The 25,430-nt window shown below is 57.7% G+C and overlaps 1 protein-coding gene across 5 annotated transcripts in view; it reads right to left on the reverse strand.

The window, feature by feature from the left end:
- Window positions 1–25,430, reverse strand: part of ZNF618 (zinc finger protein 618) — a 171,222-nt gene that overhangs the window by 31,786 nt on the left and 114,006 nt on the right. For 2 of the 5 annotated variants that reach the window (XM_062207709.1, XM_062207710.1), the window contains exons 4-10: window positions 19,507–19,602; window positions 17,196–17,273; window positions 16,755–16,793; window positions 12,059–12,148; window positions 11,162–11,197; window positions 10,985–11,062; window positions 2,745–2,834 (exon numbers count right to left, since the gene is read on the reverse strand). In XM_062207709.1, coding sequence (XP_062063693.1) covers window positions 2,745–2,834; window positions 10,985–11,062; window positions 11,162–11,197; window positions 12,059–12,148; window positions 16,755–16,793; window positions 17,196–17,273; window positions 19,507–19,602 — 507 coding nt within the window. The remainder of the gene's footprint in view (window positions 1–2,744; window positions 2,835–10,984; window positions 11,063–11,161; window positions 11,198–12,058; window positions 12,149–16,754; window positions 16,794–17,195; window positions 17,274–19,506; window positions 19,603–25,430) is intronic. The other 3 variants (XM_062207713.1, XM_062207712.1, XM_062207711.1) reach the window with 2 other exon arrangements.

A 25,430-nucleotide genomic window follows, 5' to 3' on the forward strand; every position in this document is an offset into this window, starting at 1 on the left:
CTCCCAGACCCACCGCCATTCTGGCAAATGGTTTATCAATTCTTAAAAAAGCTGAACATACCGTCCCTCCCAACCCCATGATTCTACTCCTTGGTATGCATCCAAAAGCAATGAACACACATGCTCACAGAGAGCCTCCTGCAAGTGTTTTCACGGCAGCTTCACTTGCAATAGTTACGCTGGACACAACCCAAATGAATAGGCAAACTGCTAAACAAACGGTGGTCCCCTCGTACAGTGCAACATTGCTTCGCCGTAGGAAGGAAGCAGCTGACGCATACAACAGGACTCAGCAGGCACAAAGAACACCATGACATGACCCTGTTCCTAAGAACCGCCTCCATGGTCAACCTGTGTCCCTCTGGATACTCTCGCCAGACGAGGGTCTCCAGTCCTGGTCCTGGCTACCACGTGATGGGGATTTCCAGCATGAGCCCTGCCTCTGCGAGAACCCACTAGCACACAAGTCTCTCAATCCAGAATCCCAGGCTCAGCTTCAGAGAACTGATCCTCTACTGAGTCTAGTCTAAGTCTCTCATGCTGTATGTTAATCACAGATGACCCTGGAGTCTCTAGACATCAGGGAGTAACAGAGAGATTTTGTCCAATAGGTGCAGGAAGACAGAGGCCACTGCAGAGAAACAAAATAGTAAGAGAGAGAGAGAGCAGACAGTGCTTCGGGAGAGAAGCACCAGATGTTGGGGAAGAAATCAGGGTGGACACACCCCTTCCTGCTGCTTCACTGGACAGGTGATGTGGGATAGTTTCACCGTTGCATGGGGGCCTGGAGCCTGCCTGCCAGGGTTAAAAGCTAAGCTCCCTCCTCTTACGAGCTCCATGGCCTCACCTAACTCGTTCCAGGAAGAACAGAAGCAGCAACTGAAGACATTCTGCAGAGGTTGAGCCAAGGTTGCAGGCTGGCCTTGTAACGAACACCCAGCCGGAAGGGCGCTCCGGGCAGCAACCTCTCCTGGCACTGGGTGGCAAGAAGCCAATGCTTCCTGGAAAGCACAGGTGGGCAGGTGCCGCATCCCTGCCCATGGAAAACTGCATCCCCTGAGGACACGGGGGCCAGGAGTTCAAGTCCAGCCACAGCCCTGATGCTTGGGCCCTGGTGCCATGAGTGGGTCAAATGGATAGGTCAGCACCCACCCTCTCCCCACATGGGATTTGGCTACAGGGTGCTTACTGGATGGCCTATACATCCCAGCCCGGATGGTGGAATATGCTCTTCCTGTTGGGCCCCAGCAGGGGCCTGCCTGAGGGCTGCCTCGTGTCACAGATGTGTGGAATCAAGGTCCTGGCTGGAAAGACCTGGAGAGCTTGTGCCCAGAGAAGGGGAGCAACAGAACAAGGTCCCATAGCAATCGGGGGCCAAATCAGGACGAGAATTGCAGGCAAATGCTGCCTTCAGACCTAGAGCACTGCCCCACAGGGAGATCGCTTGATCCCTGCCCCTCTGCCTAGAAGACAGGGCTTCCTGGAGAAGCTGCTTGTACCACCCTCCATGCCCGGGACACCCTCTTCCCTCTTGGGTACCCTGGGGAGTGGGGCATGCCTGCCGGTGCGGCTGCTGTCGGGGATCCAGAGGGTGATGGCTAACCCGGACCTAGCGTAACCCTCCCCGACTTGAGTCTTCTCATCCAGAACAGGGAGGGGGATCCCCACAGCTCTGCTGTGAGAAGCAAGTCAGCGAAACTCCCCGATGGGCTGCTCAATCCCCGGCCCCCTGCCCTGAGACTCTGCTTCCTCCATCTGGGCAAGAAGAGGTGGAGCAAGAGGGCCTCCTTGCTCTGCTGCCTGGGGACCTAAGGATGGAGCCCCCCCTGACAGCAGGGGGCATCAGCAGGCAGGCACTGGCATTATCACAAGGGTAAGCCAAGGTGTCCCTGGGGGAGGCGCTCGGAGCCCCTTCCCTTCCCTGTAGGGGAGGAGTAAAAGACTGTGGGCCACAGGCTGGTGGTGTGGCGTAGCGGGTTTAGCCACAGCCTGCAACGCCAGCGTCCCATATGGGCACCAGTTCGAGTCCTGGCTGCTCCACGTCTGATCCAGATCCCTGCTAATGCGCCTGGGAAAAGCAGCACAAGATGGCCTGAGTCCTTGGGCCCCTGTACCCACGTGGGAGGCCTGGAAGAAGCTCCTGGCTCCTGGATTTGGCCTGGTCCAGCACTGGCTGTTGCAGCCACTTGGGGAGTGAACCAGCTAATGAAAGATCTTTCTCTCTCTCTCTCTCTCACTCTGAATTTCAAATATATAAAATAAATCTTAAAAAGAAAAAAAGAGAGATTGTGGCCCAGACATGGGATGGGTCCCGCCCAAGTCACCAGCAAGCCCTGACACCCAGGGCTTCCGACTGCCAGCTCCATGCTCCGTCTCCTGCTGAGCTTTCCAGCAACATGGACAAAGGGGGCAGGTGGGAGCTCCCCACGCCCACGGCTGGAGCAGAGACTGAAGCTGCACATGGCGTGTGGGTGTGGGTGGGGTGGGACTGAGCCAGAGGGGCTTAGAGGAGGTGGAGACAGGGTCATTGAAGGACTTGGACAAGGGATGCCCACCCCACCCCCGACCCCAAACCAGGCCTCTGAGTCCATGAAGGGAAGATTCTGACACCACTGGCTCAAGAGTGGGGCCTTCCAGACTACCCCCGGTAGCCCCAGGTTAGTCCCACACACTTGGAGACTGACCCCTGGCCAATGGCTGCCCCCCATGTACCCCACTCTGCCCTGGCTGGAAAAGGCACTCACTGATGGGGGCGTGCAAGGCCACGTGCTCCTGGTAGGGCGTGTAGTACTTGTACTGCTTCCCGCAGAATTCACAGGTGTAGTTCCCAGTTTCTGTGCAAGAAGATGACATAAGAAGTGAGAGCTGACCCCCACCCAGAAGCATCCATATATGTCCACCCCCCCAAACTCCTCCTCATTCTGGGACCACAAAGTGGAGTGGACTCTGACTCCGGGGCTAGACAGCCTCAGTGCATCCCCTGGCTCAGCCACTTGGGGCTGTGTGGCCTCAAGTTAGTCTCATAACCTCTCCGTGCCTCAGTTTCCCTACCTGTAAAGCATACACAACACTAGGACCACCTTACAGGATAGCTGTGAAGATTAAATTGCTATGGCAAGTCAGAACAGTACCTGGCACATGCCGGTCTCTCCAGTAGCTTCACCCTCGGCCCTGGCACTAGGGAAATGTGCAGTGACCCAAGCTGACCTCCAACGCCAACCTCCATCAATCCCTTTGCAAGCCTTGCCCACTGCAAGGCCACACCCAGAGACTATCCATGTCCCCAGGCACTCCCCTCCCCTTTGGTAGCAGGGGTCACTTCCTCCTCTCAGGTCCCAGCAAACTATGTCTTTACCTCTCTTTTGGCACTGCCTAACTTCTTTCTTCATAAAAATGTCTGGGGGAAAATTATAAAATTCTGATAAATACAAGTGCAAAATTAAAAAAGAAATCCCACAAACTTCAGTTACCTGTAACCCCCAAACAGAGCAGCATCTGTGGCCATGGGGCAGAGGGTGCACCTTGCTGTCTCCCCCAGGGCCCACCTTCGCTCCCATCCTACCCAGGGCACACCTTCCTCGCTCAGAGCCTTTGTCCTCCTCCTGCGGCCTTGAATCAGGCAGCCCTGATCAATAGCCTCTTGGTAACCTGGTGTATCCAATCGACAAGACGGTGTGGGACATCCTGCCCAATCAATACAGATGGATCTCCATGCGCTGATTGGCTCCACCGCTCCCACCGGGCTCGGGAATTCACTAGCTGGTCCCTACGCAGACGGACACTTGGATTGTTTCACATTCTTTCCTCTTATTAAAAAAAAAAAAATGCTGCGTTCCACATCCCTGCAGGTAGCTTTGCAGGTCTGCTCACTAGCTGTGCACGCTATTGCCAAATAGAGATGACTGCTCACTCTTCGCACCGTTCTCTCTCAGGACGCCATCCTCCAGAACGCGGCCTCTCTGCTGGGGGTAGCGACTGCGCACGGCTGCTGCTACCTCCCAGGCCTTTGGTTTCTAAGGGAAGCAGTTATTGTTTGGATTTCATTAACCAGTTTCGAGACTCTGCTTTTGTTTACAGCCAGTGTTTCTACAGGTGCTTTTACCGTTCTGAAAAAATCACTAAGTTCTCTGTCAACCGCAGATAGCAACATTTTAGTAAGCACATGTTTTGAATGTTTTTTCAATTGGTCTCTTAGTCCGCATGGTTTCTAATACACTCGTGTATTTTTTACCAACAGGGATACAGTCTTGACGCATGCATTCTCAGGTGATTCTGTTATTGTGCCAACGCCATAGTGCGCAGTCACACAGCCACAACGGCTTCTGTACCACTTGGCAACGCAATCTTATGTGACCACCACTGCACCTGTGTCGGGCAGAGACTAAAACGTGGCTCCGTGGCACACACCTGCAGATGTTTTAGAAATGGGGGTTCAGTGATTTGTGTAACTGATTCACCAGCAACGAGGATACAAATATTATTAGCTGTTCGTAGGTTTCAGTGTTGTTCCATCAATTGGATTAATTATATTAACCAACTCCTATGACCAGGTGCACTGGCTCCCCAGGATGAAGTGCTGTGATAAATCCATCCATCTTGTTCTTCTTCCAGATTTGCTTTGCACCTCTAGATGCACAAGAGCTCATGGGGCCAGAGCCTTCGCTTCCTTTATTCACATGAAGAGATTCTCTAACACTTCTCAGGGTGTGTTTCTGGGGCCAGGAGCTTCTGTTACGACCTGGGGACCCGAGAAACGCACCGTCTCAGGATGCACGCCGCGAGGCCCCGCAGTTTGTGTCTGAACAGCCGTCCGCTGACGCCCAGGGAAAACCGAGACCCTGGACCCCAGCATTTCATTAAACTGTCTCATCCGGCATCGCTATCATTCATTTCCTGGTGATTAGGAAGAAGCTGCTTTCTCTCTGTCGCGTGTGCCTACAGATGCGGCCCTGAATACTCTCATTCACTAACCAGGGCCGTGCTCCGTGCTGGCACACTGTGCCGGGCACACACAGACACGGCTCCTGTCTGCAAGGAGTTTCTGGTCTGGAAAGGGAGACAGAAGAGCAAAGAATCACACCTGCCAATATGAAGCTGCAATCAGGACAGGTGCTCTCCAGAAAATGGACCCCAGGCCGTGAAAACCCACGACAGGGGCTTCATCGAGTGAAGGAAGTGGCAAAGAGCGCCTGAGAAGTTCAAGTTCAGAGACACCAGTGTCTTTTAATAAACCGTTAATAGCTGGGCATCATAATAACCTGATGATCTCTGCCTTCTAATAAAGCACATTTTCCCACCTGTGTTTATTGCTGTACCTGATTTCCCTACCGGGTATCCCTACTCCAAAAACCCCACACCCTCCAAAATCCTAAGTTCCTCAGGTTCCGAAATAAGTCACGCGTGGAAAATTCCATACCACGAAAACTGACTTCATGCAGGGAACTATTAAACATACAGTATCTAATTATCTTTACGTGTATACGGAACAGAACTTCCGGTTTAGAGATGTGGGTCCCATCCTCAAGGGATCTCATTATACACAAATATTCCAAAATCCAAAAACACTTCTGGTGTCGGGCATTTGTGGATAAGGAACGCTCAACCTGTACTACCTTTTTTTAATCTTATTCCTTTTCTTATGCTCTACCTCTTCTGGTTTGTTGCCTCGGTTTTCAGTTTTAGATGTAAGTACTCTTTGCTTTTCCGTTACGTGCAATATTCCATTGGTTCCCATTACGTTAGATGGCAGACATTTTTCTAATAGTTAGGAGTCAAGTGGGAGGCATTTCTAAGTCTGGCACCATTAAGAAAGGTAGTTTAACCCGGTGCTCCTCAAACCTTATCAAGTCCAAGGACCTGGAACGAATGTGATCTCGCAGGCTAGACAACCCGATCCCAGACGTCCGGGCTGGGGCTCAGGAATCTACATTTCCTTTTGCAAATTTTTATTTATGTCTTCTCATTTTATTTGAAAGCAGAGACAGAAGTCAATCAATGAATCAATCAATCTTCCACTGGCTGGAAGATTCACTCCTCAAACGCCCCCAACATACCTGACACATGGAAGTCAACCTACATCTCCTATGTGGGTGGCAGGGGCCCAAGTACTTGAGCCATCACCTGCTGCCTCCCAGGGTGTGCGTGAGCAGGAAGCTGGGTCAGAAGCGGGGGAGCCAGGACCTGGGATGTGGACGTGGGTTCTTAACCACAGGACCCAGTGCCCACCCTGGGACCTGACATTTCCACCAAGCTTCCGGGCGACGCTGCCCGTGCTGCTCTCGAACCAGAAAGCCAAAGTTTGGTCTACTCCACCATACCCTCACCGATTCCTTCCTTCTCACTTTTTAAAAGCTCATTGCTAACATTTTAGAACAATCCTTGTCGGGGCCTTCAGCTGTGCAATCAGGTGCAGACTGGCACAGCGCACCTGCCTTTAATGTGCGAGAGGCCCCTTGCACAGTCTCACATTCAGGCCTCCGGTGAGCCCCTCCACTCAGCTCACGGCTGCCTACCTCCAAACGGCTTGGGAAATGGGTACACGGGAGAAACAGCATGTTTTGGAGCTTCCCCTGTTTTCTGTATTACACAGCTTGTCTAGATATCAAATTTCTAGATTAAAATCTGTCCCCATCACAAGGCGCCCACTTGGCAACGAGTGCTACAGAGAAGCTGGAGACGAGACGCGGTCATCCCGAGTATCTGTGCAGGCGCCCGGCCGTTTTATTGCCGGATGTGTGTATTCTTTTCCTTTGTGCCCACAGTTTCAGAGTCAGGAAACTCTATCTAGGGTCTCGATTTCGACTCCAGCTGATAACGTGATGAGCCCTTTCAGTCGGCATACACAGATCTTCCCGTAGCAAAGTTTTCTTCGAGCCCATCTTCCGTGCCACTGGTACTGTAACACCAGCGATCTGGAACAGCGCCCTGCTGTTGGCGATCAGGTTGTCCTGAATCACCTCCTCGCCTTTGTAGTTTATCCTGTTGCTCTTTCGCCAACTTCTGGCACCTCTGCCACAGGCCTCTTGCAATGGACTGAACCATGTTCCTCCGATTTTCATTCGCTGAAGCCTTGGCCGCTGGGAGGCGGGGGCCTTGGGGAGCTGACCAGGTTTAGGCCGTGAGGGTGGGGCCCTCACAATGGGATTAGTAGTTTTTTTTAAAGATTTATTTATCTGAAAGGCAGAGTTACAGAGAGGAGGAGACACACAGAGGGAGAGAGAGAGATCTTCCATCGTTGGGTCACTCCCCAAATGGCCTAAATGGCCAGGGCTGCACCAGGCCAAAGCCAGGAGCCAGGATCTCATCCGGGCCTCCCATCTGGGTGCAGGGGTCCAAGCACTTGGGCCCTCCTCTGCTGCTTTCCTAAGTGCAGTAGCAGGGAGCTGGAACCGATGCCCACATAGGATGCTGGGGTCACAGGCGGTGACTCTACCTGCTAGGTCACGACACCGGCCTGGCACTTGTGGCCTTTTAAGAAGAGATCCAGGAGACTTCTCTCTCCCTGCCAGGGGAGAACACAATGAGCAAGCAGCCATCCACCTGCCAGGCCACGTTGAGTGTGGACTTCCAGCCTCCAGAACTGTGAGCAGCCAGGTTCATGGTCTTTTGTTATGGCGCCCAAGTGGGCTAAGACTGGTCACATGTTCATACATTCCGTTCTTGCAGATTTCATAGTAGGTCACTTTCAGAGCCATGTTCTTCCTTTTAGTCTCCTCAATTCTTCTTGTTACATGGAATTTTCATCGTTCCCACGTTTGCTTGTTTCCTTTGCAATTTACCATCCCTTACCCAGTAACCCAGAAACAAAGCCAGCGCTCCTGTTTCAACAGACCACACGCGGCAATTGCCCCCAGCCTCCTCCCGCGGAGCGCCCAGGCCTGCAGCTGAAAAACAAGCCTGCACACGAGGCTCCGTGGGCCGCCGTTCTCCTCGGAGCCGGAGTCCTGTGCTCTGGTGCCTCCCGCTCTCTGGCTGAGCAATGCCAATGTGGAAGGCACACTTGCCGCGGGAGAGCTCCTGTCCCCTTAACCCAGGGGGCGTCACGCAAGACAAGCAGCTCCCTCCCCCATCCACAGCGCCTCTGCTGGCTCCCCTTGGCCCGTAGCTGCTTCCCTGCTTACGAGAGCCCAGGAAGCAGCGTTCTGAGCGCTAGCAATGCGCTCAGCCCCACGAGGGCCGGCTGGGAGCACGCCGGCGGCCAGATCCAGCGTGGCTTTCTCGGAATCTGTGAGCAGCTCGCGGGCCCGACGTGGGCCGCCTGTCAGACTTCATTACAGACAGAGCAAACGTCCCCTGGCTCTGCTGCTTCTGTAATTAACAGCTGTCACCTCCTCGATACTTGCCAGGCCTCTGGAAAGGCCTTTGCCAATCCCCTTCCATGTGGCGTCTCACCGGATCCCCCAGGACAAGCCTGGCAGGTGAGCCTTACTGTCGCCACCCATGTTAGGTGAAGAAACTGTGCAGGAGGCCAATGAGAAAACTCGTAGGACATTCTGTAGCCATGACGCACAGAGCTGAGATGTGTTTGGGCTGCCTTGAGAACTGGTGCCCCAGGCCTGGCATTGTGGCACAGTGGGGAAGCCACTGCCTGATGTCGGCTTCCTATTTGAGTACTGGTTCAAGTCCCGGCTGCTCCACTTCCAATCCAGCTCCCTGCTAATGCACCTGGGAAAGCAGTGAAGGATGGCCCAAGTGCTTGGGCCCCTGCCACCCACATGGGAGACCCAGATGGAGTTCTGAGCTCCTGACCTGGGCCTGGCCCTTACTGTTGTGGCCATTTGGGGAGTAAACTAGCAGATAAAAGATCTCTGTCTCTCTCTGTAACCCTGCCTTTCAAATACATAAAAAATAAATCTTTAGGGCAGGCTCTGTGGTGTAGCAGGTAAAGCCACCGCCTGCAGTGCCGGCATCCCATATGGGCGCTGGTTCATGTCCCAGATGCTCCACTTCCAATCCAGCTCTCTGCTATGGCCTGGGAAAGCAGTAGAAAATGGCCCAAGTCCTTGGGCCCCTGAACCTGCGAGGGAGACCCGGAGGAAGCTCCTGGCTCCTGGCTTTGGATTGGCTCAGCTCCAGCTGTTGCAGCCACTAGGGAGTGAACCAGCAGATAGAAGACCTCTCTCTCTCTCTGCCTCTCCTTCTCCCTCTCTGTGTAACTCTGACTTTCAAATAAATAAATAAATCTTAGGGGAAAAAAAAAGGAAGATCTCTCTCCCTCTCTCTGCCTCTCTCTAACTCTATCTTTCAAATAAATAAATAAATCTTAAAAATAAAAAAGATAACTCTTTAAGACCCTGGCCCTTGACCGCTTCTCAGGAACACCTCCCACTACTACACCTTGAATTTGAGTCCAGAGCTGGCCTCGACCCTGTGTGTGTGATTCCTCCAGGTGCCCTGTTCTTGTCCCTGCCTCACAGAAGAGGGACGCGGGGGTGGCTGTCCACTGGGGGTGCCAGGGTTCACCTCCAGGCCGCTCGGATTCCAAAGCTCATCTGCGTAGCGACAGCGCCCAGGGAGGAGGGCTGAGCTTTGCTGGGGCTGCGCACAGAAACGGAAGACCACGCTCCCTCCAGCCCCGTCTGGATCTGTCTGTGGGGCTCCGTCTCCCCCACAGACGATGAAGCCTCTGACTGCCGGGCTCGTGTCTGTTTCACAGCTGCAGGGTCTCGCTCGCGACAGCGGCCATGTGCAGGACGGCATCGCCTTTTCCTCTCCAAGGCCACTTTGATGTTGCTGCTGCTGTCCACCCTGCACGTGACAAGCGCCGGGCCCACTCTCTCCTCCACAGCCCAGGTGACCGTTTCCACAGAGCAGCCCCTCAATGGCAGATGAAGGCGGAAGAAGGAGAAGCCTTCACGGGGGCCCGGGCCCACGAGGATCGCCGGGGACGTCTGTGTCTCGGCTCCTCTGACTTCTTTCCCTTGGAGTTCCTTGTTCTGGTTCTCGTAGCTTTATGCAAATTGCTTTAGCTCCTTGTAACGACGCAGACAGGAGGTTCTCTCCCCACTGGCTAGCGAGCGAGGCGTGGGAAACCCCGAGGGGCTGCGACTTGTGAATCTCACTCCTCGCCGGTGGTCCCCCTGCACCTGCCCCCTCCTGGGCCAGTCTCCCCCCCGCAGCCCACACTGCTCATCCCTTCCCCATTGAGTCCCCTCTCCCGCCCACTGCTCTCAGGGTGAAGTTGAGGTACACCTTCTGGCATCTGGGGGTCTTATGAACCCCACACAGATTCTCAGAACCAGTGCTGCTCTCCTGTCTTTGCCTGGGGTACAGGGGCTGATTCCCTGGCCTTACCCGGCTCTGGGCACTCCCTGGGTCCTCCCTGGCCCCCCAGCTCCCTGCACTTCTGTGCTGTAACTCTCTGCTCACTTATCTGTTGTCACCGCTGTGTCATTCAGCCAAGGGCAGAGCCACATCGGACCTGCTCAGCGCCCTGTCCCCACAACACTCACTGTAAGTTGGCCAAAAGCAGGCAAGTCAGTGTGTGTCCCATCCTCAAGGGGTTTCCCAGGACAGGGATGGAGGGCCTGCAGTGGCTGCCCTGGGTAGGTTCCCTGGCTGCTAAGCCCCTTTGGGGACTGTAATAACAGTCATCTTCCAAGAACTGACTATGTACCAGGCACTGTGCTAACAAGTGGTTCACAGCCATGACCTCATTTAATCCAAGAACCCCATAAGAGTGTCACCCCCAGTCCACAGGGGGCTGAGGGCCAGGATGGCAGACAGCCTGGGTGGGCACTGCACATGGAAGGAGCAGAGCTGAGGCTCCGCCCCAGCCCGTGGCAGCATTCACTGCCCTGACCCTGACCCTATGCTGTCTGTGGCTCCTTGAGAGCTGAAGTCCTAGCCTGACGGGCCCAACTCACAGACAGGCACCCTTGCTGTAGGCTGAGTGAGGCCACACCCTCTCCAGTGGGGTTGGGGTTGGGGGGAAGTCGGCCCTGCCTCCCTGTCAGTTTTCACCCAGCCCCAGAGTCCCGCATACTTGGCCCGATTTTCTGGAATGGCTCCGGGGGCTCCTCCTTCACCTCGTCCGTGGCCACGACACCTTGGTCAAAGGGGTCTGCAGGAGAAGACACACAAGGCGCTCAGCACTCCGGCCATGCCCGGTCTCAGGAGCCCAGCTGGGGACAGGAGAGGTGTGCAGCGGCTGCGGACTTACCTGCCCGATTCTCGGGGGCCCCTTCCACGCTAAACACTGCGCCCAGGCGGGAGGCGGCAGCCGCAGAAGGAAAGAAGCAAACAGGAGCCCTGTTAGTCCCTGCCCACCGCGGCCTCTGCCCGCCGCTCCCAGCCTCTGTCCAGCGGTTTGCCTCTGCAGCCCAGGAGGGCTACCCAGGCCAGTGTGGAAGCCCCAGGAAAACAGGGGCCACACGAGGGTTACACAGCCGGCGCCTCACTATGGCATCCTCAGAGAGGCAGGCGCCCACCCCAGGGCAAGCAGATGCTCTCGGCCTGGGCCTGGCTCTGCATTCCCAGCATGCACTGGAGAGGCCAGGGCAGGAGAAAGGAGGAAGAGGCTGGGAGGAGAGGAAGAGAGGAAGTGAGAGGAAAGGCAGGCCGGCGGCCGCAGGTGTGGGCCTGCTCGTCACAGCTCGAGGCGAGCTGGGGTGTGGGGCCAGACACAGCAGAATCCCAACGTCCTGTCTGGGTCCAAGACTCTCTTTCTAGGATTCCTAAGACTCTACAAATGTCTTACATAAATTTATTGTTCTAATTTCCAACTCTGTAATCTAAAATGCTAAAAGTGCCATCCTTCATTTTTAAAAATTGGTTTAATTTCAGCAGGGCGTGCAAATGCTCTATAAAAACCGTAAAATGACACGGTATGCAATTCTACTTTGACCTATAAAAACAGCAGACTCAAACAGGCATGTACATGGAGCATGACGGGGAAATCCCCTCCCCCAGAATCCTCCGGGGCAGTGCTCTCCCCTCACGGTTCTGGCTGCTGCCTGATCTTTCTCTGGCAGGAGGCAGGCAGGTGGATGGGCTGGGGGCTGGGGAAGCCGGGCGAGGGCCCCTGGGCGAGACTCAGGGAGTGCAGGGCCTGACTCACCATCCACCGCGTGCAGGTCCCGGTGCTCCTGGAAACAGCTGTAGTATTTGTATTTCTTGCCGCAGATGTCACACGTGTACCTGAAATTGTCTGCGAGGGAGAAGACAGACGGGGTTACCAGGGCTTCTGTCATCCAGGATGGGAGTTTTCTGGCCAGCTCATCAGCCTCAGGAATCAAGGCTGGGACTAGCCCCATCTGTCCCAGCTGCAGGGCCCCATGGAGGAAAGTCCAGGCCCTGGCTCCTCCGGGCCCAGCGTACCTTCCCCACGTGCCCCAGGGTAGGGAGACAGACAGATCCGGCCTCAGGCCCGGTCCCAACTCCCACTCCAGACCAGCTCTGATCACTTTCTGGGTCCACAGGCTTTGGGTGGGGGTGTGAGGGCTCCTCTGTGGAGCCTCAGACCACACTGTGACCAGAGGGCCTTGAAGTGACCCCCACCCAAGGGCCTACTTCCTATCAGGTTCCTTTCCCTTCTGCCAAGGTTACCCGGCAAGGGTGACAAGCCCGTGACAGCCACATGCCAGGAGTGACCACGTGCCAGGCCACGGCCCTCCCCCCGCAATTCCTCACTCCTGTAACACAGGGAAGAGGCAGTCTCCCATTGTATGCAGGAGGAGCCTGCCAGGCCCTACAGCCTGCAGGTGGGCGAGTGACCAGCTTCCGAGATGGCGCCCAGTGACCCTTCTCTGTGAGTCTGGGCCTGACTAAGGAACAGAGCACCGCCAAAGTGAGGTCAGAATACGGAAGAGCAGGACTTTGGTCTTGTGCACAGCGTCTCTCCCTTGTACTCTGTCGCTCACTGCCACCTTGCCAGCTGCTCCCTGCACAGGGGCAGGAAGGAAGGAGCTGACAGCAGCCTCCAGTGAACAGCCAGGAAGGGGCTGTGACCCTGACAGCTCAGACGGACTGAACCCTGCCAACATCCACGCACATGAACTTGGGACGAGACACAGCCCTGGCCAACAGCCTGAGCGCAGTCCGTGAAACCCAGAGCCAGGGACCCAGCAGCGCCACATCTGGACGCCAGATCACCGAAGTGGGGACAGTCCATGTTTGTTGCTCTCAGGCATGGGGCTTGGGACACATTTGCTGCATGGCAATGCAGGCCCGAGTGTAGGTGACCCCCAGGGCCCCTCTCACACCAGCAACACTCTCCACCGTCCGCACTGGCCCATGCCCCTCACATCCCTGGGGATCCCAGGCACACAGACAGGAGCCCTGAGCCAGACACCTGCAGCTCTGGCACCTGTGGTCACTCTGAGGCTGCTGGGGACCGGAATCACCCAAGGCAGGAGTGGTGGGGCGTGGGGCCTGAGAGGCCTGGTCCTGCTTCCGAATTCTTCCCCTTTAATGTGCAGAGTGGGCTGTAGAGGGGCTGATTCCTGGGGCCTCGCCCAGGCTGGGCGTTTCAGGGTCTCCAGCCTGGCTCAGGCTTCCATGCTCTCCCAGGCTTGGACAACAGCCCTCCCACCCCGTCCCATTCAGATCACGATCCCCAGCCACGCCCCCGCCATGCCCCCCTCACTGCCCAACCCCTGGGCACAGGCAGGCGAAGCTGGCCTCCTGGGGTCCAGATGCAGACAAGGCCCTGCCCCTGCCCCTGCCCCTTCCCTACTCTGCCCAGTTCTGGGCACCATGGCCAGCTGTCTGTCCACTTGTCCCTGCCTCTCGCCACAGAGCCACGCCCACCACCTCCAACAAAACGAACTCCCAGCTTTATGCCACGGAGAAGCGCCGCCCTGTTCTGCTGAATCGCACACCACGACATCCCCTCAGGGTGGCTGGGGACCACGTTCCCAATTGCGAAGGCAGGTGCGCGATAGGGCAAGAGGTATTGCCAGAGCAGGAGGGCAGGCGATGCTTCTGTTCGCGAGGCCAGGTTTGCAGAACCCCAGGGATGCTCAGTGTCTCCAGGCACCCGTGCTGGGAGGAGGCGGGCTCTGGAGTCTGGCTGCCTGAGCACAAACCCAACTCTCCCGCCCCCAAGAGTGACACAGGGCTTGGGATGTGCCCGAACCTCCGCACCTCAGTTTTCTCATCTGCAAACTGGGAACAAAGTTCCTTCATGGCCTGGAGTTGTAATAAAGAATAAAAGGGCTATGCAAATAATAATGAAAGGGAACAGAGAATGAGTGATCTAATGAATACCTGGTAAATGTTACCTAGTGCTGTTTCCCGAAGGGAATCAACATGACAGTTCCCAGAGACCTGGATGTGGGGCTGAGCCTTCATTGTCTTAAGTGAGATGTGGGTGAGCAGGCCTCTCTATGCCTCTCTGCCTGACTATACTATTTTCCTAATAAACCAATGAGAAGTGCCTGGACCAGAAGCCCCAGGACCAGGTCTCACGGCTCATGAATTGTGTGAGTTTTCTCTCCGTGACTTGCTGTTCTCATCTGCAGACTGGGTAGCTGATCCTCATCCTCTCCACCAGACCCTGCCAGCTCCCAGGCTCCACGCTGGGCCCCTGGAGCCGGAGGACAGGAGCCCCACGCAGTGCCAGCACTGCTGGGCTGGGCCGGAGGGAGGCAGTGCTGAGCCGCACAGAGCCGAGCCGCACAGAGCGTCTGGGTCTGCAGGCGTCCGGGTAGGGGAAGCTCCATGAGGAGACACGGAAGAGCACGCACAAGACTAAAAATATCCCTGGCCACAGAGCCCTCCGTGAGCAGCGAGCCCACACGTGGCGGAAGTGTGGCGGAAGCTGACAGAACAGGGATGGTGCCAAGCAGCCCAGCCCCAGAATAGTGAGGAAGGAGAGAGAGAGAGAGGGGGAAGTTCTTTCAATGTGTGGCTGACCACAGGCAGACCACAGCAGCCAGAGAAGAGGAAGCTACTGAGGGATAAGGAGTCCAGGGCCAGGCTGGGGCAGGCTGGGGGTGGCAGAGGCCCACCTCCTTCCAGCCCAGCCAGGGGTCCTGCAGCAGGTGTCCTGCCAAGCTGAGGGTCGACACCCCTCAGGACCTGGCAGGACCTCAGCCCTGCTTGCCTCTCGTGGGCTAAGAGCCAGATGGAGAGGGGAAGGGAAAGGGCTAGGAAGATGCGGCCCAGCCAAGGCCCTTCTGCAGCCATGGCCACCTCCCAGCCTGCTTTGTTTTGTTTGTAAAGATTTATTTTACTTATTTGAAGGGCAGAATGACAGAGAGAGACAGAGAGAGAGAGAGAGATTGATTTTCTATCTGCTGGTTCACTCTCTAAATGGTTATAAGGAAGCCAGGAGCCCAGAGCTCCATCCGGGTCTCCCACGTGGGTGCAGGGGCCCGAGTATTTGGGCCATCTTCCACTGCTTTCCCAGGTGCATTAGTAGGAAGCTGGATTGGAATCAGAGCAACCAGGACTTGAACTGACACTCTGATATGGGATTGTGGTGGTATTACGAGGTGGTTTAACCCACTATGTCACAACACCAGCCCTGGGTTTGTTTAATGTGGATTTATTATCTTACAAAAATGTTTATGGTGGCGTAACAACCACAGAACAGTGGCTGGCACACTACATCCATGGGCCGGATCCTGCCCACCATCTGCTCCGGTGAGGCATGAGTTTACATATGGCCTCGGCTGTGTCCCTACGCCAGGGGAGGCCCAAGGGGTGATGGAGCTGTCAGCCCTGGACCATCTAAAATACTCACCACCTGGCCCTCTGCAGAAAACCATCCCTCGCCCTGGCACTCACCAACCGCAGACAGCTGTGTCCCCAGCACCCGGCTCGGGAAGCCGAACATGGAAGCCCATCCCAAGGACACCCACTCCTCTGACTGCTACCTGCAGCAGTCAGTGCTGCCCGGGTCTGGGCTCTCCATGGATGCTCAGCGGGCAGGGGCAGGTGCCTGTGTGTGGCTGCGCCTGCTCAGTGGTGGGTCGGTGCCTGGGACTGCAGTGCCGTGTGCAGCCCGATGCCCTTCACTTTGCCGACCGCACGGCAGTCATACAGGCAAATATGCATTTTTCATCCATGCAACCAGTGCCTGGCACTCGAGTGGTTGCTGGTTTGGAGGGGCCAGGAACAGAACACGAAGACCACTCCAGGTCGCATCTTGGGGCCGATGTGCACACCTGTTTCTGTTGGATGCCCGGCCAGGCTGGGCCTGCTGGCTTCTGGGGCTCAGTGTTGGGAAGCGGCTCCATCACACCCTGCAGCTGGGAAGGCAGGTGGGCCCGAGAGCAGCACAGCGCTGTCCTCAGGTGACAAGGCTTCGTGTCACCTGGGCTCTGGGGAACAGTACCCCAGGGCAAAGCCCCCATGTGCCGTTCAGCCCACAGCTTGGGTGCCCATGAGATGACGCTCTGAGGCAGAACTTCTCAAACCCCAGCCACAGAACCCAAGACCCACGTGTGGGTCAGAGAGAAAGGGGGCAGGAAACTGCAAACACTGGGCTCCTGCCACCGAACAGCTGAGATGTCCAGAGCAAACACCTGCTCATCTGAGTGTCACTCAAGGTTTCCCAAAGTCACCCGATCAGAGAACCCTGATGGGCAGAACGCCTATCAACCTCCCCAGGACGAGCATGCCGCGGAACCCACTTTGGGAAGGGCTGCCCTAGGCTACCATGTTTGGATTCTAGAAGGATGGTGCAGCCCCAGAGCCTGGGGTGGTCTCTCCTGGGCCACCTGGCACCAAGTCGGGGAGGGAAGGGACCCCCCACTTCCTCCCAACCGGCCTCAGTCCCCAGCCCAAGAGAAGGGAAAGGTACTCACTGCTCTGGGAGGCGCCCTCTCCTGAGGTGGCTTCAGTATCTGCAAAAAAGGGAGGGCGTGAGCCACAGGAGCCTGAAGTCAGCTCGCCCCGACCCCTCCCTTCGCCCCGCCCACCAGGCTCACGGAGGAGCAGGCACCATCCTGCCAGCGCCCTTGGCTTCCTCATCTCCAGGATGGGAAGTGGCAGGGGCAGGCAGGCTGCACTCCCGAGTCGTCACAGGAAGATACGACAGGAGCAGGTGCCCAGCGCTGCCTCCCTCCTGGGAGGAAGGGGGCCCATATGGATCGGGCAGAGGACCCCCAGGGCTGAGGCCAGGCTGCCTATCCTGCTGGCTCCCCCACCCTAGGCCTCTCTTCTGGGCCCTGGTGCCCCCTCTCTGGCACACAGAGGGCACAGACTGGAGCTCTCAGACAGACTCGCCGGCTCTACCCAGGACTCACCTCGGTGTGCCCGGACGTGGGTCTGGAAGCAGTTGTAGTACTTGTACTTCTTGCCGCAGATTCCACACTCGTAGGACCCTGGAAGACAGCAGAGGAGAGGACCGGTCAGCCTGCACCTTGCGCCCAGAACCACAGGCCCCAGGGAGCATTGCCTTAGGAGCCGGGAGGCCTGGTGTCGATGAGCACGTCCCAGGCTAACGCGACCTGGCTTCGTGTGGTCCAGATCTGCCTCCGACTCTCCCTGAGTGGCCCTGGGCCTGCGACCCCGTCTCTGGGCCTCGGTGTCCACATTCGGAGGATGGAAGAGGTCCCTTCTGCCGCTAACCCTCCTCACTCCTCAGAGGGCAAAGGTGAACGTGAGTGCTCTGAAGGAATGGACGGCACCCACCCAAGGACGGCTGTCCTGCGACAGGCGGTGATCCCCAGCCGCCCTGTCTCCTTGCCAGGACGGGACTGAGGTCAAGGACAGACTTCACGCTGGATGTCCCCACGCTGTCTGCGCTGCGTCATTTCCTTAGGCACACTATCCCTCAGTCTGCTCATCTGTAGAATGGGGCCAGAAGTACCAACCTCAAGGGGTGGCCTCACGTTCCCCCTCGAAGTGTCTGGCCCCACTGCAGACATACTGGACAAGGACAGGACCCCCTGTCCCCAACCCACTGAGGAGCTGTCTCACTTCCTCAGACACACACTGACCAACGTGACGTAAACACTGACCCCAGCCCCCTCCCAGGCACAGCAGGAGTCCATCATGCAGAGCAGGGGACAAAGGACTGTGGTAGGACCCCACTGTCGGACCCAGCCTGGCAGGGCCCTGGGAACACAGGCCTGAGCAGCTCCCATTTGCCAGAGCCCATGTGCAGGTCGGGCCCAACAGCGCGGCCAGAGCCTGGCCAAACACAGAGGCTGTGGCCCCAGGGTGGGGACCCAGGAATGTGCCTTTTCCCAGGAGGTCCTCGGGGACTCTGGCTCCCAGCAGGCAGGTTCAGGAACTGCCGGCTGAGGGGAGACCCAGGGTAGAGTCTCGGCTTGGCCACTGCCTGCCCATCGAGAAAACATGGATAACACAGGAGAGCTCTGCTGGGTGCAGCAGCGCCAGACGCTCCACGCACGGTGGCGATCGGGGGCTTCCACTCTCCCTGGGCTCGCATGGATGCAGAGGCCCACAGCCTGGGACTGCGCTCAAGGTGTCGGATGAAGCCAGAGCGGCGTTGGCTTCGGAGTCTTCGTGTCAGCTTGGCCCTCCCCCCGCAGCCACACCCACTGACCTGAGCAAGCCTGCCTCTGCACCTGCAGACAGGACTCAGCGTCCCAGGACTGGGTTCAGGATCAACAAGGGTGCAGCTGGCACGGGGGAGGCATTCAGAGGCAATCACAAGTGCCACTGGCGCTCCCGTGAGGTCCCTCCGGGGGACAGTGCCCTCTGACCCCAGCAGGGCACTGCTATTTAGCGGTCTGTGTAGGACCCTGGTCACCCAGGGAAAAACATGAACTGCGGGTGCTTCTTTCTCTGTACTGAGCTCCGTGTCCGGCACAGAGCGGGCCTTGATATAGCCAGGGTATCTTGCTGCTAGAAGCACCTGCCACCCAGTACTCATGGCCCCGGCTCCCTTCCTGCTGCTCTGCCCACTCTGCCACGCTCTCTGCCAATCCCCCTTCAACTATGGATTCCAGGAGCTTTTGCAACGGGCCTGGCACTGAGACCTCTGCAGTCAGCCAGATGCCATACCGGCCCTCTGTCTAATGGGAGGCGGAGGGGCCAGCAGGGACAGGGATGGCACAGGGCACCAGCGCTGTGCAGTGCCACAATCCCAGGTTCCAACCCAGCTTTCAGCCTTCCCATCGGGGAAGCCACCACACGCAGCCCTGACGGCCGGCATTTTCTCAAGCACCCAACTTCCGGAACACATCCCAGGAGAAAGAGGCCCGTGGCCGCGCGAGCAGGAGGACGACCTCTAGCCCAGCCCTGTCCAAGACACAGGAACTGCCGATGGCTCTGAGAAGTCCCACAGCCTCAGCACCACTGCTGCTGAAGCTGGGTCTCCCAGTCACCTCCTGCCCCCTTGGGGCCCACAGGAAGTGATGTCAGAGCTGTCTGGACGTTCTAGACTCCTGGCTGTCCAAGTCCTCTGCCCATCCACCCAGCAGCCCCGGGGCTTGGGGTGGTGCGGAGGGCGGCCCTGTGAGGCCTGGAGATGCTGGCAGGGTCTGTGAACGTGGGGGTCTGTAGCTAGTGGCTCTGGCTCAGTCCAGCCGTGCCCCCCCATCATGCTGGCCTGCAGGAGGCCCTGCCCCGTCGGCCATCACGTACCCGATGCATATCTCAACGCTTGGTCAAAAATCCAGGTCCCTGAATACCGGCTTCGCACAGATCCGCCGTGGGGGCTGCCTTCGGGCGCTTTTCCATCTGAATCACGTAAGAGATCAGAAAGAGCCCTTGAAGTTGCAGAATGTCTGGGCACGTGGGGAGGGGGCGGGGCGCCAGGGGAGGGGCTGCGAGGAGGGCCCGGCGGGTCACCCGTGCTTCGGGGCCTCGGCCTCCCCAGCTGTTGGTGGAGGAGAGCGGGCGGGAGCACGCCCCGAGCCTCCTCGCTCAGACATGTGTGTTGGCCAGGAAGTCCCATGTGCTTGCCAGGGGGGCTGGCCATGGCAGAAAGCAGCCGCGACACACTCTACTCCACCGCAGGGCAGCGGCTGCTCTGCCTGCGGACTCGGCACATGGTCATCACCTCAATGTTCTCCCCCGGAACCTCCCAACAAGCGACTCTCCAGGAAGATGTGCCCCTCAGGCGTTGTGGCCCATGTCCCCTTGGCCTACGGCCACCACGGGTCCTGGGTTGGTGAAGCAGGGCCCTGGAAGGCCTTCTCGGGGACTCTCAGCTCGGACAGTCCCTGGCCTGTATCCACCTCCCCGCCCAGCACACTTGCTCGTCTGCAAGGTCCCCCCAGCCACAAGCCACGGCAGGCGGCCTGACTGCAAGGTACCAGGCACTGTAGCTTATGTCACCTGCAACATCTGACCCCTGCACAGGTGAGGAAGGCTGTGGCAGGTGTGTGCTATGGCTTGGCCAGCCCCGCAACCAACTAGTTAGTAGGGGCGGGGTCTGGACAAAGGGGCTTCTCACACCTGCTCAGCTCAGCCCATGATGGGATTATTATCCCATTTTTACAAATGGGGAGACCAAGGAGCAACAGGGAGACACATGGAGCTGGAGCCTGCTTAGGTCTGTCTTGCTCCATGGCTCAGGGTGCAGCAGCCACACAATCAGACCCTCAGAAAGCTCCACGAAAGGCCGGCACTTGTGAGCACTGACAATGACCCATATCCAGGCCTCACTTCCGTCTGCCACCTTTCCCCTAAGTCCTCCTAACCCAACCCTCAGAGCAAAATTGAGTGTGAAGTTCTTTCTAGAAGCCAGGGTGTCCAGGGCTGGGCAGGGGCTGAGCTCTGTGCTGGCCTCCAGCACTACCTGCGAGATTGCCCATGAGCTGTGTGCCCCTCCCGTCATGGGGCTTCCCTATCTCCGAGGGGCATGAGGGCCCCCACCCCCTGCTATGTCTGGAACCTCCCCAGGACTCCCAAGAGTCCCCTATCGAGAGCCCCAGGATGACAGCCAGAGACAGGGGCCCATGTTCCTGCTGCCGCTGGTGATGCAGCCGGAATCCACAGGCCCCACCTGCCCTATCAGCTCACGGTGCCTGTGTAGCATATTCTGTAAGCACCTGGCTTAGCTCCCTCCGCGGGAGTGGCAGACACACCAAGTGAGGCCTGGTGGGTCTGGTTCCCGAGGCCACAAGGACAGAGGTCCAGGAGGGAGGCAGGGTCCTGAGGACGAAGGACCTGGGGCAGCCCCCTTCGACTCTCCCCACCTGCATGCGGCCAGCTCCAGAGACGCTCGGATGCCTCTAGGGCACACAGAGCTCAAGAAGACAGAAATCCAAGCAGGTGGCAAAGGCAGCAGGAAAATGCAAGGGTGAGGACAGGGACAGGAGTCTTGCCTGGGAGCCACTGCTCACAGATCCTCCCCAGCAGGCGACCACAGAGCTGGCCCCAGCGCCTGCCAGAGGACAGGGGACTTGGAGAAGGAAGCCGGGGCCAGGCGGGCTTCCTGAGGTCTCTGGAGCAGGGTCTCCGGGTGGGGCACAAACTCCCCGGGCTTCCACATGGGGGCTGTCCAAGGGTTCTGCAAGCCACAGCGGTTTCAGGAGGCTCAATCCCTCCGTCGCCGATTTCCAAATGTGTTCCTTCTCCCAAATCAACGGGCCAGGTAATGGGACAGGTGGGAGGTGCCGCGCCGCTGGTTCTCCCATCACCCATCTCCCAAGCTGCTCCACCCACCCCTCATCCCACCATGCTGCCTTCCTTGGGAGGGGACAAAACCTAGGAGCACCCAGCAAAGCAAAGATCTGAATATCAACAACATCAACACTGGACTTCCAAAGTGAGTGCCAACAACTCTTTCCCAACAGGGTGACTGCCAATCCTCTGTCTTCAGCAACACGGGAGACGGATGTAACGGAGCTGTCGGCGAAGAGGCCACTGGAACACTGTCTGATGACGGACCCCTGCGCGAGGCCTTGGCAAGCAACCCGGAAGCAGTTCAAGGAATGGGGCGAAACCACGGGAAGAAAACTCCATCCCTTACTAGCTCCTAGCTGAAGAAACCGAGCCTTGTAGGCGCGGGCACCTCCCACCCCCCAAAAACCAAAAAACCCCCAAACACTGGGCACCCCACGAGGGCTGACTCCTGCCTCATTCCGGCAATCAGAAATACGAAACCTGCCCCTGCGTGAACAGCGGCGACTTCAGTCTCGTTTGGCGTCTATGTTCACTATTCACCTGAATTTGTGACGAACTGGATGCTAATAACAACCCAATCTGGATTTAAAAAAAAAAAAAAAAAGGTTCCAAAAGAGAGCACTTTAGGATCCCAGAAAACATTTTTCAGAAATCTCTCACTTCAATTTATGTACGTCTTGTTGCGGCAGATGTATGTGAAACAGTGATCAATAAAAGACTTTCAAGCAGAAAAAATATATTCCATTAGGATAGGACCCGGTTGGGGGAGGGGCGTGGAAAGGCAGCTCAAGGAGAAAAAGGAAAGACGTCAAATTTCTGACTGGTAGATGAGCCCGTGCATATGCTACGCGATGACGGCAGGCGTGTTTGCATTCCCTTGGATTCGTTGAGGAAGGGTTCACAGCTTTAGTTCCAAAATGCCACTTTCATTTTAAAAAAACACAGCATTCTGGAAATGATATGCTTCGCGATGACTTAAATGCTGGAGAGAAATGGTCGCTGTCAAACTCAGAAATGGGGAGGAGAAGGTACAGCTTTTCAAAAACCCTGGCTGGGCCATGGTTCGCGTGGGTGCCCCAAAGATGCCTGCTCACCCGCCTTGTGAGGTCCCACAGGGCAGAAGCTCAATGGCGGAGGTGTGGCACGGAGCCTCCAGGACTGAACACGGTGGCTTCCTAAGAGAGAAAGGTCGGGGGCACACACCTGGGAGCCCCTTGCCCCCAGCCATGTGATGGCTGTCAGGAGTGGGGAACCTTTACTCTGCCAAGTGCCACTTGGGCATTTATAACCTCACTCGCCGGCCACGTAAAATGATCAACTGAAGCATCAGGTTTGCTGAATCTTGGGTCCCACCTGCGGCTACCAGGGCAGGGCCAGACCAAAGGACCCCGCGGGCCTAATATAACAGCCCGCGGGCCAGACACTCCCCACCCCAGGTCTGAGTGCCTTGTGCCAGCGCCTAGGGACTTTGCCAACAAGAAAGCTCCCATGCACCAGCGCTACCCTCACCCCACCCGGGGGACTTCCAGAACCATGAACTAAAAATAAGCTTCTTTTTAAAATAAAGCTATCCAGCCTCCTGCAGCTTGTTACAGTAACAAAAACCGAAACCACAGAGGGCCTGAACAAAAACAAGGCGCTTGGAATCTCTGGCCTCGGGGCTCCTGTCACTCCAGCGGCAACCCCGGAGTTGCCAACATGCCGAGGCTTCAGCTGGGCCCAGGGGTGTCTGTTGTGCACGTCTGTCCCCTGCGTAAAAACGCTTTCAGACCTGGTCCGCACTCTGTCCCCAACAATGCTATGGCTGCTTGTGAGGCGCCCACGGACCACTCAAGCCACGGTGGCCCCAAAAGGGTCCCAAGAGCCCACTCGGGCCCCACAGCTGGGCCGACCCTAAGTTTCCATGTTCAGCCGCGGGCCCTTCCCCACGTGGGGACCCTCCAGCCAGGACTGCCGGATGCAGGGGCAGGATGCGCCAGGAGGCCTGCTTTCCAACTGGCTGCAGCCCGGAGCGAGGCGCTGGCTCTGGCAGGCTCGCGCGCGCGGCCCTGCCAGGAACCGATCGAAACAGGAAACTCGCTCTCAGCTGGCACCGTGGAGCAGGGCCTGGCACCCGTGCTGCCTGGGTTTGTCACAGGCCGAAACCCACGCGGCTGCGTCTGAATGGCTGGCTCGTTCTTCTACTGCTCCTGCCAGAGTCGCGGCCCAGCCACTGCCTCCCAGCTTCCTCCCTGCCCAGAAACCCCCACGCAGAATCCATTCTCGCACCCGATCCTTGCCTTCCTGGCCAGGGCACCCCCCTGTTCACCCACGGCCAGGCTGGGGCACCCGCCCCTCACAAGCCTCCATCCAGTCCCCACAATTGCCAAGCCCCTCCTGATCTGCTGAGCTGAAATCACCCCCCGCGACTTCTCCCTCTGAGCTCGGGCTACCTGGAATGCATGCGCTCTGGCTTCCCCCACACAATGCCATAAGGTGAGAATATTCAGCTTCTGTCGCAGGCTCCCCGCAGCTGCCTCCCCACCCCACCCCGTCTCCTCCTCTGCTGGACACACAGCCCCTAGCTCTTCCATGCCACTCCTCCCCACAGTGAGCTGCATGCTGGGAAACGGCCCGGTGGTCCCAGCCCCCCCCACCCCCCATCTGAAGGTGAGCCGAGCTGGGCCAGGGGCTCCTACACAGCCCCCAGGAAGCTCGGGACCACTCAGGTCTCCACACACCCGCACCTGTCATCTCTGTGTTAAGGACCAATGGCTTCACAACACAGAGAAAGGTGCCCACGGTGCGCCAGTTCCTTTTACGCACCAGGAAGGGTTCTGGCTGTCCTCACGTCTTGGAACCAGGACCCGGCTCGGCTTGCCCCATCACCACCAAGGTGGGTCAGTAGGTTTCTACTTCCAGTTTTTCAATTGCAGCTGACGGTGACTTATTCATACTCTGTGTTGAGAAGGATTCTGAGGGGCACTGTTGGAGACAGCTAGCAAGGCTGGCCATCAGCATGACTGGAGAGTAGCTACGGCCGCGCCCTGCTGTTACCCCTCACGGGGAGCTCTTGCTTCTGCCCCTCCTTGCAGCTGCTGTTAGAACCGTGAATGGACCTTGTCCCGGGGGCACAGGCTTCTCTTGCTTCCTTTCTCTTCGTTTTTATCCAACCAGGCTGGCAGGTTCAGAATCACCTCTGCCCTGCTCAGGGGGCAGCTCAGGGTCCGGACCCAGCCCGCGCCGGCTTCCATCGCAGTGCGGTTACTTGTAAGAGCACATGGCCTCCTGTGGGCAGCAGGGACGTGGCGGCCAGCCTCCCGGGCACTGAGGCCCCTGCTGGCTCTCCCACTCCCAGGCAATGCCAATGCTGTGCGTGTGGCCACGAGCCGGGCCGCTCTACACGGAGCGCCTTAGGCGATGCTGGTGTCACTGGGAGCACTCCTGGTCCGGGGGCTGCCGAAGGCCCAGGAGGCACCCTCATGGCCGGGTCCCGAGGGACCCAACAGAAACGTGAGTCTCTTCAGCAACAGGGCCTGCCCCTCGGCCTCGCACAGGCTCGGGTGAGCTAAGTGTGCAGGAGGCCCCCAGCTCCCCACTCCCTGGCTGGGTGCCCCAGGCCCAGCCACCAGGCCAGAGGATGCTCACCATGGCAGGGAAGGCACGGCTCCAATCCGCATCCCACCTCCAGCAGGTCCCTGGGGCGCTCGCCCTCCCTGCTCTGCCTTCAGAAGCCAGCTCTTCCTCTGTCTGCCCCTCTGTAAATTCAGGCAGTCAGCGCTGTCAAACTGACAGTGTGTGCGGCCCCACTGCCACTGCTGCACCAGGCAGACATCACCAATCAATCACGCCACCTTTCGAGTCCTTTGCATGGAACTCCCAGCAGCTGCTACCAGTTGCCTGGCTCTGGTCCATGAGAGACAATTCACCTGCCACTTCGGGAAGGGGTGGGTTCA

The sequence above is a fragment of the Lepus europaeus genome, chromosome 12 (genome assembly GCF_033115175.1).
Source record: "Lepus europaeus isolate LE1 chromosome 12, mLepTim1.pri, whole genome shotgun sequence".
In the NCBI taxonomy this organism is placed as follows: domain Eukaryota; kingdom Metazoa; phylum Chordata; class Mammalia; order Lagomorpha; family Leporidae; genus Lepus; species Lepus europaeus.